The following is a 13,775-nucleotide window of genomic DNA, read 5'->3' as shown; positions in this document are numbered from 1 at the left end:
TGAATGTTTCACAGCGCTTATTTAAACTCTATTTACAATATTCATTCCTTTCTGGTATAATATATTCAGCTTTGTCATTAAGATACAACTTTTAAATCACATAATATCAAAAGTATCATTTGATAGTGTGTCAAATCAAGACGCTTGAGGTTGATATGCCGTTACCTCAGGGGCAAAGTACAAATAAGGCATTGAATGTCACTCCTTTTCAACATCACCAAGCCAAAGGTACATTTAGAACAAATTCAGTCAACCGCCGCTCTTCATTGAAGTACTGTTGTTGCTTGAAATTTAAGGGGTTCAGGGGTGAGAGAGATAAATGACTGATGTGTTGAGTAGTGTGTGTGTTTGTGTACAAGGGGGGTTGGATGGGATGTGGGGCAGGAAACCAACTTTTCCATCCACTGGCAGATTCCACAATTCAACAACCACTGTCACTATTCTATCAGTTTTAGATTAGAAAGGTGCTTGCACACTTTGCCTGTCAATGTATAGAGGGCACCCACTTATCAGCCCCAGATAACACCTTCCAGCATCAAAACAACCATGTGCACCTTCTACTGGCCACTGCTAAAAATGCATATTAAACATGAGTTGATAATAGTATGAACTATGACAGCCAAAGTGGTGAATGTGATCCTTTGGGTATGGATGTAGCATCATTCTCACCACCAGAGGATAACTGGCCTGGCTGAGGGTTTTGATTCACTTGAAGCTTTTGTCCGCTCCCCATCTTTCTACAACACATCATTCACTTGTCTGCAGCAGTGTGTTCCTATTGTACATCTTTCTGGCACAACCCTGGACCTACATGTATATTATATATAGCTATTGTACCTGGACATTATCTATATCACCTTGCCCTTACACTTATTTACATCTGCATATCAACTTTTGAAAGCCTGTGTCTATTCCAGATGTAAATGCAGTCAGATTTAAAGCCTTGTTTGTACTGTAATCTATTTGTCTGGCCTCATCTGTCTGCCATAGCCAACCATAGCCCAACTCACTCACTACCCTATTATAGCAGTGTCACCCATTATCAAGGGTGCCAGTAGAAGCAGGGCCTGATCTGTGCTGCACAATAATGCCCCAATTATGGGATTACAATCCACAGCACTGCAGAGCTGGGCCAGTGTCACTTCCTCAGTAATCTGTAATCTGCGTGGGCGTTGTCCGTCCATCAGTCCCACAGTAAATCCTCTCTCCCACAGCTGTTCCCTCAGCGCTCCATAAACAACACTTAACATTGTGGGCAGAGCCCCAGTCAGGCAAACGGCCGGAGTCGCACTATTACCTATTACACTTGTTCATATGAACACACGAGAAAACAATAACACATAGTATACTTAAAACATCTCTGGAATAAACAGTTTTCCAACAGGCTAGTCTTAAATGAGTCGCACCTTTAAGGTCATAAAACGTTTAAATAAAAGAATTATTTGCGATAAAAACCATATATATTAAAATAAAGTCCAGCAATTCAAAGGCTCCTTAGTTTTGCCTGTCAATAAAATCAAATCTGAATCTTAAAATCGGTGTGTCTTGCAGACTGGGGGGGTGGTGGGGGGTGGGGCGTGGCTCCCTGTATTTGGCAATGTTTCAGTAAGAGGCAGACTTGGCAGAGGGGTGAGGAGGAGTACGAGTTAACATTTGATTAAAAAATGAAAGAATGAAGGATAATATGCGTTTCAGCTGAAGATGGCACTTGCTTGCTCTAGCATTATAATGTATCTATGTGTCATAAATTGCTGTGGTGTTTCAAGCGCAGTATAAAAGGTGCTATATGCAGGCACATGTTTATATTCACGGGTGCGTGTAGATACTGTATTTTCTATGAGCGATGACCTATATGAAGTCAGTGAATTACTAAGTGTATCAGCACATGAGCAGTGAAAGTACATGGTACACAACGCAATGCGACTACTTATGTACCGTATACCAATGCAATGAATCAACCTAAATGCAAGTCAATGAAAACTCTTGAAAAGTTCATGAACCCAATGTCTGCACTGTCAACTCCTCTACTCCCTAACCATAGCAGCTACAACTACTCCATCCTCTCCATGCTCCCTCTTTCCTAGTTCACCAATTTATCCCCTTTTCCTCTCTTTCCTCATAAAAACAATCCATCCCTTCCTACCCTCTGTTCTCCAGTGGAACGTCTCAGAACATATTTCACAAATCTGACATGAATTTGATCTTCTTATTGTTGTCTAAACATGAAAAAAAAACCTCATAGAATCTGATTTGCTCTGTTTAGGTAGCAACAAAAAGATCTGATTTGTGTCACATAGCTGATAAAAATCCAATGTGGGCTTCGAGAGTAAATCCAGCCTCTGTGTCAGTGTGTGTGTGTGTGTGTGTGTGAGAGTGTGTGAGTCTCAGAACTCGTCATCGGAGCTGAGCAGCAGGGTCTTTTCGTTGTCGCCCCGGGTGCTGAGGTTACTGTGGCTGCGGGACAGCGGCGGGCCCCCGCACTGCTCCAGGGTGGACTGCTGGGTGTACTGCTGATAGGCCGGGGAGAAGTTGTGGATGGCGTCCTGGACCATGTCGCCAGGGTTCATGGTCTCCTTCAGGCTGCTGGAGATGCTCTTCATGGGGGCACAGCGACCTGCAGGAGGGAGTGGAACATTAGCGACAAAACACTGGGCATGATGGGAGGGGAGGGAGGGATGAGGGGAGGGGGAGAGAGTGTGAGAGAGAGATGGAGTGCGAGAGAGTGAATGAGGAAGTGTGAGAGAAAGGCAGAAGCGATGTTTCCCATCCGACTGATGGGTGAATTTTTCAAAAAGTTTTAAAATGTCACAAAAAAAAAAAAAAGAAAAAAAAGAAAATTAGATTAGTTTCCATCAGCTGGATTGAAGAGAATAAATCGGCTTTGTGAATGTTTAAAAAACACATCCACAAGAAAAATGTCTTTCAAGAATTGATTAGTATTGGGCAAGTTGTTATTGTTCTTTAGTGTCAGCTAATGTTAAACATACTTCATGCTTTCATCCCAAGAAAAAAACAAGGAAATGCACTTGGCAATATTCTAATGCACCAACTAATGGCCATACAGCCACAATAGCAACAGCGAGTACAATATTTCTTAGAAGTCATGATGGACAGATTTTTTACAGGCAACTTTTCAGAACATCCAAATCCACTTTCGAACTGCTGCGCGATAAAATAGAAGCATTGGCTAATCATGCCAAGCCTAAGAAACAAGTTTCCATCGCTTTTTATCATCTAATTTCTTTATCAACCAAAAATGTGAAATCTTAGGAAATTTTTCCATTTCCAATCAGCTTTTCTAATTCAATACCTCATAATTTGCAAAAATAAAAACCTTTTGGATGGAAACTCAGCTAGAGAGAGACCATGTGTGAGAGAGACAGAGAGGGAGGGAGGGAGAGAGGATGACAGGAGGAGGCCATTGAGCCTGGGTGGGAACACAGAGTAAACAAAATGGTGCCCACACAAACTGAAGAGCAAAATGTTCACAGCCTGCATTCACTGACTGCAAAATAAACATCATGAAACAAAACAACATGAAAGCGGTACCGTACACCCATGATTATTAATTTAAAATGTATACACCTATTTTATGGGGAACTGAATGTCATACTGAAACAGAACTCACAGACGATGTTAAAGTGATGACGTTTAACCACAATCAAACACAAAGAAGCAAACAAAAAGCACTGTAACAAAGGAGCAAACATAAAGCACTGTGGCAGAGACAGACTGAATACAGCTAACATCAGACCTACCGTACTGTCCATAGATAGGAAATGAGCCTTTTAGTGCAGCACAGCGAAGGGGAGAGGAAAGAGGAGAAAAGGGAGACAAAGAGAGACAAAACAGAGACAAAGAACACAGGAAAATCAAGATGAAAATGGCGGAACGCAGGAAAACAGAGAAGAAGAAAAGATAAAGATCCAAAATATATTCAGAGGGTGCAACAGTGGAGTTTGAAAGATAGGAGTGAAAGTATCAAGGGAGAGGAAAAAAGAGTGAGAACAGGTCAGTTCTGACAGACTACAGAAATCAGACAGTATCTTGAACGCTGAACATGGATTCTCCAAACTAATGTTTCTAGCTAGATCAGACAAACAGATAATTCAATTATACTACACACCATGATAACTTAACAGCTCTCTTTCTCATTATCTATGCATTTTGCTCTGCTTTTCCACCCTCAAACCCAGCTTAATTACCACAAACCCCCACACACACACCTGCACACACACCCACACACTCCCCTTACCATAAGAGTCCAGCCTTTTGTCCATGTAGACTTTGTAGGTGAAGGCATGGCGCAAAGCCACAGCAGCAAAGAACATCTCAATGCAGATGATGAAGTTTTGGTAACCAGCGGCGACCGTGCCCTCGCCCACAGAGACCTCAGCAGAGCTGATCTGAGGGATGGCCCCGCACTTCTCCAGGATGGCCAGCAGCATTCCTACGTGAGACACAGAGAGACACACTGAATAAGCATGCGTGCTGGTGTGTGTGTCTGTGTGTAGGGAAGTGCAGAATGTGGTCTTCCTACCCTGCCAGAAAGAGAGGAAGATGACCGACTTGACCATGAAGAACTTGAGAACGGGGCTGTAGGGGACGAGCAGGTCGCGTGTGGCAAAGTAGAAGAGGAAGAGAGCGTACAGCGACAGGCTGACGGAGATGTTGTAGATAATGGTCACATACAGGTAGCCACTGGCCACACTGGAGGAGGGAGGGAGAGACAAGAGGAGAGAGAGACACAGTATGCTTTAGAATCTAGAGCCATACATATCAAGCATCAAAGAGGGAATGCTGATCTACAATTAGATGAAGATGCACAAGACAATTTCACGCCAGTGGCCCCAAATGGCAGCTAGAGGTACCAGTTTAAAATTTAAGGACTTCAATACCTATAAATCATGTAACATGATGTCAGTAACAAAAGAGAGTCCTGACATTGGTGAATCGTTGGTGCCGTCTAGGACATAATTTGTATTCACTCTCACATTTTGATTTGCTACTTCCTGTGTGCAGAGCAGATTCCCTTCCAGTGACCAAACCAGAATTCCGTTTGGGCAAATAGGGCCAATCTACAGCGTCTCAGTTACAGGGGAGGGACGGGCTTTGTTGCAGCCCCAGTAATCTTGCCAAGTGCAGCTTTAGGCCATCTAGTTCATAATTAAAAGGATGGTCAATTGGACCTTAGAGCAGCACTCTGTCTGATGGGTTTTGTTTAATGCTCAGTTTTCAGATACATGAATTAAAAACTGCATGTGAGAGATAAAAAGAGACTTGAATTTGTATCTTTTGAAAATCAACAACGAGGAGAAATACAAATTCCCTGAACATGGTCAGGATATATTGTGGCCTGAAAAACCCTTTGGCTGAGGTCAGTCGGGGTCTAACATGCTGTGACACAACACAGCAGTCAAGTCAGAGGGAAGGGCCGCTCAGGGAGGCATCCATGCTGTGAATGACAGAGTGGGTACGTTGTCTGCAAACATACTTGAAGTCTCCGTCTCTGTACTTCCCAAAGGCCTGCAGAATGACGGTGATCACGGCCATCAGGGGCTTCACCACACAGAACTGGAGAGTCGCCTGAGGAAGCAAGAGGGAGCAAGAATGAGAGGAAGGGAAGTACGAATGAGGAAAAAAGAAGAGAGACAATGTGTCAGGAGAATTACCGGGCTAATATAAAGTGACTGTCCAGATGCAGTGATACTACACTGCCACTTTGTGTCACTCAAAAGTTACGATAGCCAAACTAAACAATTTATTACACATTTTTTAAATCAAGCACAAAGTTTCCATCCAAGACCACATTTTAAACAACAGGGTACCACAAGAAAATTGCTAAGAGAAACAGTGATGTAGTATCTATAAACATTTGGTGGGTCTTAAGTGGAGAGAGTTGTTCCCTATCCTTCTTAGAGCACACACATTAAAACTTAGCTGGGACAGCAGCTTTGGTGCTTAATTATTTAAAGAAATGTTATTGTCAATGACAATGTGTATGAGACAAGAAGACGATTTGTACCTGTTTGCAAAACCTGAGGAAACCAATGGAGTACGTCCTGCCCCATAGACAACAGGTCCCATACACACAGCTTGACCTGGAGTGAAGTGCAGGTTCATACAGGTCAAAACAGATGACAATGAGGCATGTACGCATGCTATTTGAAATGAAATGAATGCATTGATTGATATATGTCAGATCACATTCGAAAGAGAGAGAGAATGGAAGATTGAAAGAGAGGAAGAGAGCGAACAGGACTTACTCAATAGGTTTCCCTCTGATCTCAGCCATGATGGCGCTCTCTCCTCCCAGGTACTCATAACACAGACTGAGGAAGTTGTAGATGACAAAGGCTGCAGACCGAGAGACACACATAGTCAAAAAGTTAATGATTTTTCAGGGCAACCATTTGTGACTGCAAATTGACTCCCAGACCTAAGTAAAATAGCAGTAAATATTTTAAATTATGTATATGAGGAGTGCTTGATGGGTTAGAAAATGAGTAGGAGTCCCTGAATGTCTTAGCAGTGTAGCACTTTATGGGGAGGGCGTCCTGAAGATATCTATATCCAACCTAACAGAGGAATTCAAATGGACGTTAGACTGGAGGTGACCCTAAAAGACTCTAAAGACACAACAGTAAGAAGCATAAGCGCTAGCTTACCCTAGCGATTGGGCGAAAGTGGAGCTGTTAAGAAGCAGTTCAGTGAGCAAAATCAACATTTAGACACATGGATAGCGTAGGGCAACTGCAACAAGGTTGTGGAGGCCTTGGTCTTGGCTCAAGTAAATTGTCACGGATCAAAGCTGTACTAATGGAAAAGAGGAAGCTGGTAGTGCAGCAACTACATAGCCAGGAGGATGTGGCAAGGTGTGCCAGAGCAGTTTCTCAAGCTAAGCAGGGACAATGGATCAACTGGGAAAGTGTAGAAAGGAAGAAACTTAATTGGAAAGAACTTGGAAATTGGAGGAGTCTAGGATTGGATTCATTATTGAAGCAACCTGTGAACTGTCATTATCATACCAAAACCTCAACCAATAGCTAGGTGAAGTCCCCCCATGCATACTGTGTTCAGAACTTAGCATCCTATGTGGCATAACCATGTGTTAAAGTTCTTGGCAGCAAAAATTAAACAAACACAATGAGAAGAGGAGAGAGAGCCCTAAACATCAAATTGACGTCATACATGAAGGTGAGTAAATCAAGAAAGATTTATTATTGCATTGGCACAAGTGAGGGCAGTAAGGGGATCTTTGGCATTGGGAAATGCAAGCTAAAAGAAGAAGCAGCTGAAAAGATCAGTTGGGGTCACAATATGGAACTGTTTCCCATAACCAAGACAGGAGTTATACTGTACATCATATGATGGCATGGCTACAGTGGCAGGAGTGGGCAGTCATACACCGTTGTCAACTCTTGGTATAATTGCCATAATTAAGCTTATGGTTTGCTAATACAGTTTTGTTCTTGAACTGCTGAGCTGGCCATTTCAAGCCAGAACGGTAAGCCATCTCCATCAGCGAGCTTAGAAATGACTGGGTAAGGATGTGAATTAGGCTTAACCCTAAGCATAATTACAGGGCATGGTTCTCCAGTGTTGAGAGCGGGTGTGGAGGGGAGTGGTGAATGCCTGAACTCACTGTGGAGCCTTCATGGGCTCAATAGCATGTCAGGGGCCTAATTCAACGACACACCTGTACAGTGACAATGACATACCTGCTCTCACCCCTTTTCCTCCAACATTCAAGCCCTACATAATACTACCCGATTAGCAGAAGGGGGGGATAGTTACATCATATCCTATATATTGGTAAATGTCTTATCAGCTATTGTGTTAACTGTATTGTCACAATGCTGTTAAGTAACATGCAATTTAAATAAACCTGACTTGACCAGACCCTGATCCCAGTAATTGGTGTCCCTGACTAGGTAATGTGTTTTCATCTGCTGTCCCAGGTGTTCTCAGGTTTAATTTAAGGGTAGCTGTGGAGGCCGACAGATACCAGCTCCCCACTGCCTCAACTCTCTTTACTGTTTGGGTTGGCTGAGATGAAGGCCAAATCTGTGATTGTAGTACTGCAACCCCTGCAAAAACACATTCACCCAAACACTGGCTTTGGGAATATAATGTATTGAACATATTTTTTCAATCTGAAATGTATTGTCTTTATACCTGTATACCTGTATTTTGAGGGTGTAAAAGGTTCATTTGCAATTTTGTTTTTAATCTTTGCGATTGCAAATATTGTTATTATATTGTTATTGAGTTGTGAGCTTCTTAAAAATGTATATTCCATTTATAAGTGAAACGCTTCAAGAACATTGAACATACCTAAAATTCTGATGGTTAAATTAATTCTGGATGGTATCATAAACAATTATCTAAAACATAGAATGCAAGAGTGTGTGCATTTTTAGAATATGGATCCTTGATTGGGGACACCACGCCTCCATGTCTCCATTATGTCTCCAAGACTCTTATGCAATACAAGGTCATCATGAACAATAACTGCTACTTTAATTCTACCATTCAGTCATTGCATAATACATAGTGAGTTACAGTATGTGCAGTCTGTTGACAGAGGAACACAGATGCTGTCCTAATGGCAGCTCACTGAGAGACCGTGTGTGTGTTCATTCATGCACTGACGCACACAATGTCTGTTTCTCTGTATACTGTACACCGACTGTGCTGTGTGCACATTTTGCCCACAGTGGATGGCACATTAATTAATGCCTGTTATGTCTATGTGCTGTACAACTGGATGCACAGCAGCGGTGAAGTCTCCTGTCTGTCTCTATATTTAGAAAGACGGAGCCCTGGGGCCACAGCTGTTGCCCGACCCTGCCATCCCTTGGCCCGTGCACCATGTGCCAGGCAGGGGGAACCTACTGTGTACAGACTGACCAAGCTGTCGGCTTCCACTGCTCTCTACCTCTACCTTCCCATGCAGCCTTGCACACACATTGATATAAATGTGCGTACAAACCTGCACAGAGGCAGGCATGTATCCTCATTAAGGCATGCATGTGATGATACTGGAATGTATACTGGATGATACTGCCAACATACAGTATATAATAACCAATTTTACTGCACACAATATGTTATGTAACTCCTGGGTTGATTTATGCTCAAATTCCTGTGGCAGTAGATGCACCACAGGCCGGTAGGATACAGAACAAGCTGACAATTTATCTGTTCACGAGCGAGCGGCTACTGAAACTCTTCTCAAGGCTTTGCTCGTTTTCATACAGTTGCTAGGAAACAGGTTTCCCCTCCCCAGCAATCCCAACAGGCCTTGGAAACAAGAGAACAAAGATGGCTGCCTTCATAAATGAAGACACTGCAAAGGCCATCTGCCACTGGGGGAATCACAACACATAAATTCTCACACCCTCAATTCTACTGGGAGTCAAAAGGCACATGCTGGAACACACAACTTTCACTCCAACGGCCTTGGTGAAAATTGCGTACGGTGTGTGTGCCAAATAATCTTTAATGGCAGCACATTCACCAGCCTGCATACACGGTACAGTAGCAGGTGTATGAAAGAAGGTACTACTTTACCAGTTCAGTGTACCGTGCCCCTCTGTCCGCTCACCTTCGTAGCAGTCTCGGACCGTGTCGAAGTAGACATAGTACTCCTCATTGGTGAAGAAGAGAAGGCTGAGCCAGGAGTCAAAGGCGTAGATGGGGACTATGAAGAGGATCCTCACTATGTGCCTCTGTTCATTTGGAGAGCTGTAGTAACGCAGGTGCATGTAGATCTGAAAAGATGGGAGAAGGGAGAAAGGTACATCAGAGCTTTCTAAGGACAGTACATAAAAATCGGTGTGTAATTTAATCGTGACTTTAGTGCAAAAATGAGTCAATCCCCGAGCCTAAAATGGAGGCAAGACTAAAATCAGATCTGCTGCCCCATTGGCAATGAATATGTGACCAAATGTGTTGATACTGACTGAACCCAGAGTGATCTTTGGGGATATGGATACATCTTCTGGATCAGAAGTGTAATCACTACTACGACAAAGTTCAGACGGGTGTAAGAGCTCAAATTACCATTCTGTGAGTCTACAACTTCAGCCTTTCATATGCTGTTAATGGGGCAGCTCCAAAATAGTTTTGTGATGGCATCACAGATTGCATTAGACTGTTTAGATTCCAGCTTTGGGACAGAGCTGCTCATGCTCAGAAACACTGAGAGAACTGACTAACATCGCTGAAAAACTAGTGTGGGTTTTCCCTTTAAAATACCAAAACCTCTCTGTAAGATAAACAAAGGAAGAGAGAGAGACAGAGGAGGAGGAGGATGTTGGTACACATGCATATGTACATACACGCATGCGCATATGGACTTAAGTGTGTACTTGCACACACACACATAAAACATAAATGAATGTAGCTGATGTACATGGAGTAGACAAAGGCTAAAGAAGGAAAATGCTTTTTACAAAGCATCCATCAACTTCAGAGGATATAAAAAGTAACCTATTTTGTCGCACAGCACCAACTGTTATGCAACGTTAGTTACATATCCGTTCACAAGTGTTTGCCTTCTGAAACTAATCTCAAGGATTTGATCTTTTGCATAGTAGTTTTAGGGTGGATTAAAATACCAAAACTTCAGTCTGTAGTAGCCAGTGCTCTGTTCTTCGCGGTGGTGGCATCAAGGCGTGGAGGTCAGCAGTCTCAACAAGCAGTTAGTCTATGAATCAGTCTTTTCAACAGGTTTTTTTTTTCTAAAAGCCCGACAATGTCCAAACATCTTATAATATAAGCTGCGCTTGCCATAAAATAAATAATTATGTGTAGGTTAGGCTGTAGTCTATTTGGGACATCCAATCAAATGGTTAATGCGCCTTCCCCTTAAATAATATTTTTTATTAAGGATCAATGGTCGTTCTTAACGGATGTTTGCGCAAAATACTATGTTAACACGTGTAGACTATGAAAGATGTATCATGTTAGTTGCTGTTAGTTGTTGTTATCTAGATTGCGCTGGATCAGTGTATGCTAAAGCCATATGGTTTGTTTGTCTGCCTGGATCTTGCCATCTTGGCAAAGCTAATTAGCCAGCCAATACAGTTTTGTCATTTTTTTATTTGCAAATTAAATTAGAAAACTGTACAGTCATGTACCTGAACATGTTAAAAGACATACCATGCAAAATATAAATAAATTATAATAAAATAATAATAAAAACAAATGGAGGGTTGAACTATAGAAAGACAGACTGTTTGTGCTCAATAAATGTTACAATTTTTTCTAACAATATAGCCTATATTTTAAAAAAATCACATCTAATTTTTCCAAAGAAACAATATAAAAGCTGTCAACACAGTAATCCCAACACAACTCTCTTTTTCTAAACAATTAGGCAACAGCATAAATAGTTGTGGATTTATTGAACATATATAATTAATGTGATTATTAGGTCAACTTAAGGATTTTGGTGTTTGCAAAAGTAAGTGACAGCACTTCCACCGTTTTTGTAGAATGACCCAAGATCGTTTTCTCAGCTACAGTGGTAAGCAAAACATTATAATGTCACAGAGAAGTTGACCTTTGAACTTTTGAATATAAAATGTCATCACTTCTTCATTTTATCCTATTAGACATTTGTGTGAAATTTTGTCATAATTAGCATATGAATTCTTGAGTCTGTATGTTCAAGTCTGAATAAAGCCGGTATTTATTTGACCAAGTAGGATCTCAGAGAGTAGTGTGTGTGTGTGTGTGTGTGTGTGTGTGTGTGTGTGTGTGTGTGTGTGGGCGTGTGTGTAAATACGTGCACGTTTGTGGCTCTGTTTTGGGTAATTGATTCTGTGTGTTTATCCCCCCTATTCAGACAGGCAGACAGCAGGAAGGAACTGGAGGGCCTTTGTCATCAGCACCTCTGCCGGCTCCATCCGGCTCCCTTCCACTTACACAATGCCCCACCTATCACCTTTCCTGGCATGTAAACAGACACACACCTTTGGTAAAATAACAAACAGTGGGTGATAGCGCACCGAGCGAGAAGGTCCACTCCGCTCACAGGGCTTGTTGCTAGGCAACTCCACCCCCGCCCCCCACCCGTCCCCTGCTCTTTGCTGATGTCATAGTAGAGCCAGGAGCACCTGTTGCCAGAGCGACAGAGGGCTCATCTTTAACCCTTTATGTGTGAAGAGCGGCAGCAAACAATGGAAGAGGAATCATTAACTGGAGCCTTGAAGCACAATAATAGATCTCACTTATATAACAGGCGAGTGCTGAACTTCACTGTAACATGAGAACTGATACAAACAAGGCAAAGATACCTTGCTGAGCTTATCCGCACAAATCCACAAAACATCTCCATTCTCCAGAGATTTCAATTATTGGACTCTACTGATTATATAATTTTTCACATGTAGCTAAACCACATGACACACCACACTTTTTTTTCATAGCCTTGCCTCAGTAAATATACTCTAAACCTGGAGTATATATTTCTGTAGCCAAGAGACAGACAGCAGTGAAAGGTGAAGCCCTTTGAAGTCTTGCCACAGTTCCTTTATGGCTCAGCAGCCTGAGGCGTCCCAGGCTGGGTGTGTTCCAGGCAGCGTAATCAACCTGAACTTGGCAGGCGTCCGGATGCAATCTGGAAGGAAATCTTTACATCCATCGTTTGTACTGTCTGGATCTGCAGTGTGATTTGAGGATGCCACAGTGCGACTCTACGGCAGGGGGCAAGAATGAAGCCATACTTACACTATTGGTAAACCTGCCTAAAAAGCTAGCATATTCCCTGCCAGGACCGGCTTTTGTACTTTATTAGGAGATGGGTAGACTACAGCAGGGATAGCAATAAACCTCCTTTATGATGGCTCATTTTACACAGAGACTAAATCTGCATCAGAAAAGCAAATGTCCTGGTGTAAGTGCTCTGTGTAAAGCTTGTGGTAAGTGGTGTGGTCAAGGCCTTATTCTCTTTTGTACGGCTTGCTGCCACTGGAAAAGCAGTGTGGGATGTGAAGTATATCATGGTTTAAAATAAAACAAATGTTTGTGGTACAAAGTGAGTGTTTATTTGCCAATATGTAATGCAAATGTATTATTTCATAGGTCAATAAAATTGCCCCTGAAGAGCACCAAAATGCCCCTACAAATAAAAAACAAAACAAAACAAGTTAATTTCATACCCTGGTACACACATTTATGTGTTTAACAGTTGTTTCAGTTGTAGGTTCAGTTGGTCTTTCTAACCACTAGACCATCTGCAGGCTCCTGATTTCAGATTCTCCTTACCTGGTGGCAGGTGATTAGAAGGGCTGTCCAAACGAAGAACCCTGATATAGTTTGGGCAGTAGAGGTCATGAGGAAAATGGGCTCATCAGGTGTGACCAGCGGGGCCTCCGGTACCCAGGAGGCGTTGGGCCCTTGAGGAGCCACGGTGGCTGGGGGCCCCGGAGCCAGGCCCACTGGAGAGTCATTGCCCAGCCTCTCTGACAGGGGTATGTCTCGCCGCCAAAGTTGACTCATCTGCATGAAGAGAGGGGATGGAGGATATAGAGAGGAATTTAGGGACTTTATCCAGTAATCAGTTATTAAATACAAACACATTTAACATCAGGAAAACACAAGGGAGTTCAGACATTTTAAATGTGTAGTAGACTACACTGAATGATAATCAGTCCTGAGAGATATTTAATGCAGGATCCCGGTGTTACAATGTTTCTAGGTTATGAAACCTAAATCAAACACTGTCATGTGGAGAAGCATACCAATCAGGCTTTGCAGAGTAT

At 42.4% G+C, this 13,775-nt stretch overlaps 1 protein-coding gene across 1 annotated transcript; it reads right to left on the bottom strand.

Moving 5' to 3' along the window:
• Positions 1-1,597: 1,597 nt before the first annotated feature.
• On the bottom strand, positions 1,598-13,512 carry LOC139661495 (transmembrane protein 184B-like). The gene is made up of 8 exons (XM_071539944.1): positions 13,279-13,512; positions 9,611-9,776; positions 6,267-6,357; positions 6,026-6,101; positions 5,495-5,586; positions 4,541-4,710; positions 4,256-4,450; positions 1,598-2,614 (listed from the first exon to the last, which is right to left on the bottom strand). The coding sequence occupies exons 1-8, from the start codon at positions 13,510-13,512 to the stop codon at positions 2,385-2,387; spliced, it is 1,254 nt and encodes a 417-aa protein (XP_071396045.1). The 3' UTR covers positions 1,598-2,384.
• Between the last annotated feature and the right edge of the window lie 263 nt (positions 13,513-13,775).

Source organism: Centroberyx affinis, unplaced genomic scaffold, assembly GCF_046629955.1.
Source record: "Centroberyx affinis isolate AG114_WGS23_722 - 3 ecotype Tasmania unplaced genomic scaffold, CSIRO-AGI_Caff_v1 ptg003533l_1, whole genome shotgun sequence".
Taxonomy (NCBI): Eukaryota; Metazoa; Chordata; class Actinopteri; order Beryciformes; family Berycidae; genus Centroberyx; species Centroberyx affinis.
Note: the sequence above shows the minus strand (reverse complement) of the source record. Positions and strands in the feature narration are given on the sequence as shown.

Excerpts from the sequence above, each read along its gene's own strand:
- LOC139661495 (XM_071539944.1), bottom strand. The coding sequence starts at position 13,512 with ATGAGTCAACTTTGGCGGCGAGACATACCCCTGTCAGAGAGGCTGGGC. Across the intron at positions 9,777-13,278 it reads TTCTAATCACCTGCCACCAG|ATCTACATGCACCTGCGTTA; the intron begins GTAAGGAGAATC and ends CCATCTTTTCAG. Across the intron at positions 6,358-9,610 it reads GGTCCGAGACTGCTACGAAG|CCTTTGTCATCTACAACTTC; the intron begins GTGAGCGGACAG and ends CTCGGTCTGCAG.